The following is a 3,250-nucleotide window of genomic DNA, read 5'->3' on the forward strand; positions in this document are numbered from 1 at the left end:
TTTTTGGAAACCAGGATGTGAGTCTGTTCAACATGACCCGCGGGTGTGCAGGTCACCTTAGGGTGACCCGGCCCTGTGCGGGTCACATTAGGGTGACCCAAATGATAGTTTGGCCTTAACTCTCTTGTCTGACTTTGGAATGAAGTGATTCAAGATGCGTTGGAAATCTAATGAGGAGACCTATAACTTTTATCTTTTAAGATTTTCCAGATTCAATATGGGTCATATTGAAAAAAGTACTTTTTCGTCCGGCCCACATTAGGGTGACCTGCACGTGCGCAGGTCACCTTAGGGTGACCCGGGTGGTATTTTCACCTTAACTCTCTCGTTCGATCTCAAAATAAAGTGATTCAATATGCGTAGGAAAACTAACGAAGAGAGCTACAACTTTTTTCTTTTAAGATTTTTCATATTCAAATCGCATCATAGTCAAAATTTCACTTCTTCGTGCGGGTCACTCTGGAGTGACCCGCACGTGTGCAAGCCACCTTGAGCCCTCCTTATTGTATTTTCTTCGTTGTTTCACATGTTTTGATATTTCACGTGCATTCTTTCGATTTTTTTTATAGCATCAGATAATCCTCTTTGACTTAGATAATCCTCTCTGATTCGGGTAATAGCGTTCATCGCCTTCTCTCCATTTCGAACTACGTGCGGGAACTTATAGACAATTTTTGACGCCTACAACTCAGCCCTTGGTCCTTCTTGGCTTTCACTCTCTGCCTCACCTGCTAGGTAGCGATCTCGGCCACTCATAACCTTAAGGCGCCTACCTCCTCGGGGTAGAGATTCCCCCTCAACATCTTCTGGGACCTCATGGACGAGCCTGACTCCTTGCTTTGAAAAAGTTTTCGTAATGGAGCTCTTTTTTACATGACATGAATCTCCACACACACAGGGAAAATTCTTAGCTACTCCGAGAGTAGCTAAGATGCAGTGGGGGTGTGCCCACATCTCCCCTAGATGCTTCCCTCCTATTGGAGGGGCGTAGGCATCATGCCTACTTCTAGCGTAGGCATCATGCCTACTTCTAGTGTAGGCAAGAATTTGCCCACGCAGAGACATATACAGAGAGAGCAGTAAGACTAAATAATGTTCTTTAAGATAAACTGTACTAAGGTCAAACGTTCCAAAACTTCATTACAAGAACTTAACCGAACATTCTCAAGTTAAAAACATTACAAACACACGTCAATCAAGCAAAACATACTACATTGAGTTCTCAAACATTCTCAAATTAAAAACATTACGTACGCATGTCAATCAAGCAAAACATACTACATTTAGTTCTCACTCACAGACTCATAACTCCAAAAGCGAAGATCACGACGCTACATGTCTAGAGCCATAGGGCACCAGCATCACGAAGCAACAGGACCAAATTGCCCTCGAGATGAAGGGACATAACCTTATCAGTCCATCCGATCAGCTTGCCACCTATGAAGACAGCTGGCACTGGCGGCTTGCGACCAAGAAGCTTGACAAGAGCTTTCTCCATCTCTCTACCCATCGGCTCTTCGTCAAGCTCATAGACTGCAGGATTGACCCCGAGCTCGAAGAAGAGAGTCTTGATGGTGTGGCTCATGCAACATGAGCTCATGCTGAAGATCACCACTGCCCTTTGAGATGCCAACTTCATTACTCTATCCATTACGTCAAAAAATTCTCAAGTAAAGAAACGTGAAGGCTGAGAGAAGAATGTTTGAATTTGTGATTGAGGAAGATTTGAGTGCTCTGGTTGGAGTTTGAGACACACAAGGGTTGGTATTTATAGGGAGTTATGGGGTTGGTGTTCGTCTTGATTTTGGTGCTGGATTCCTTCTTTTAAAGTGGAGGAAAATAGGAAAGACTGTGCTGTTAGAATCGCTTTGTATATGTTCAAAATGCCCTACTGATGATTGCATGGAAGATGATCCAATATCATATTAGTCAACCATGCCCCTGCAGTTGAGCGCTCTTTTGTGAACCAAAACCTGGACTCATGTAGCTAGTGTGTAATTTTTTCCCCTTTCTAAATTTGCTTTAAATTCATGGCTAATAGGATTTGAATCTGGATTGCTTTGATACCATCTTAAAGGACCATTTCACTATATCAAAACTTCATATTTGTGGTGAGGTTGGGGGGTTAAAATTTTGTATTCTAGAACTTTTAGGGATGAACAAAGATTGTCTGAAATTGGGAATATATATATTTGACAATGAAAGGTCCTTATCCATTGATATAAGGGCTGAATCTCCTTTTCTTTCCGAAAATTGAGAACAACGATCCTTTTTTCTGAATTGGTGCTACTATGTAAGTATATGTTACTTAGGCGTATTTTGAGTAAATTGTTCTTGAACATTCATGAGGAATAGGTCACTCCAGGCCACTGTTTTAAATATCGGCCGATAATCGATATTATCGGCCGAGTTATCGGATTTGGTAGCTCTCCGCTAGGATAAATTGGATTTTTAATCAGTTATCGTTTTTCTAGGTTTATCGGCGATTTATCGGCGTTATCGGCACTTATCGGCCGATAAGTAAGACTTTTTTATCGGGATTATCGGCCCATTTTGACTAACATTATATTTTTTCAAGGCTATGATGCAAGTTTCGCTTTCTACAATTGGTTAATGATTCTAAACATGATGATTTACATTTTGGTATGTTTATATTTCATTAAGCATGATTAGATTACATTTTTTAATTGTTATATTATATATACACATCATCCAGTATATCACTCCGATAAATACTACTTATCCTCGATATATCCCCGATTTCCGCTATCCGATAAGGATTTTGGCCGTCCGATAAATCCCCGATAACCGATATTTAAAACCTTGCTCCAGGCAATAATATGGATAATTCAGAATCATGTCTCTTGCTCTCATTGAAACCTGATGTGCATGTGATGTGGGCTTCAAGGTAAACACTAGAGTTACGTTCTTACATTTTGTTGACGATAAATGTATGGTCTAAGCAATATGTTTCTTTTGATAATAGAGAAGAAGGCATCTATATATAGAAAGAGGACCAACCCTCATAAGTTAAATTAATCATAACTTGAGGTTCTTTTGTATTCTTAGAATAGCTTAGAACAGACGATTATCCTGAAAATTGATAACGTAGTTGACATAAAAATTTCTCATTAGGGTCAACAAGGAGATAAGTGCATACATATATACATGTTCTTAAATTTATATTTTCCAAGAAAAATATGCAATTAAGATAAAACAAATTTCTATTTTAATAAAATTGGGCTAATTA

General features: G+C 39.4%; 1 protein-coding gene across 1 annotated transcript; it reads right to left on the reverse strand.

The window, feature by feature from the left end:
• On the reverse strand, window positions 1,170-1,830 carry LOC109820557 (glutaredoxin-C1-like). The gene has a single exon (XM_020386716.1). The coding sequence runs from the start codon at window positions 1,649-1,651 to the stop codon at window positions 1,340-1,342; it is 312 nt and encodes a 103-aa protein (XP_020242305.1). The 5' UTR covers window positions 1,652-1,830; the 3' UTR covers window positions 1,170-1,339.

The sequence above is a fragment of the Asparagus officinalis genome, chromosome 8 (assembly GCF_001876935.1).
Source record: "Asparagus officinalis chromosome 8, Aspof.V1, whole genome shotgun sequence".
NCBI lineage: Eukaryota > Viridiplantae > Streptophyta > Magnoliopsida > Asparagales > Asparagaceae > Asparagus > Asparagus officinalis.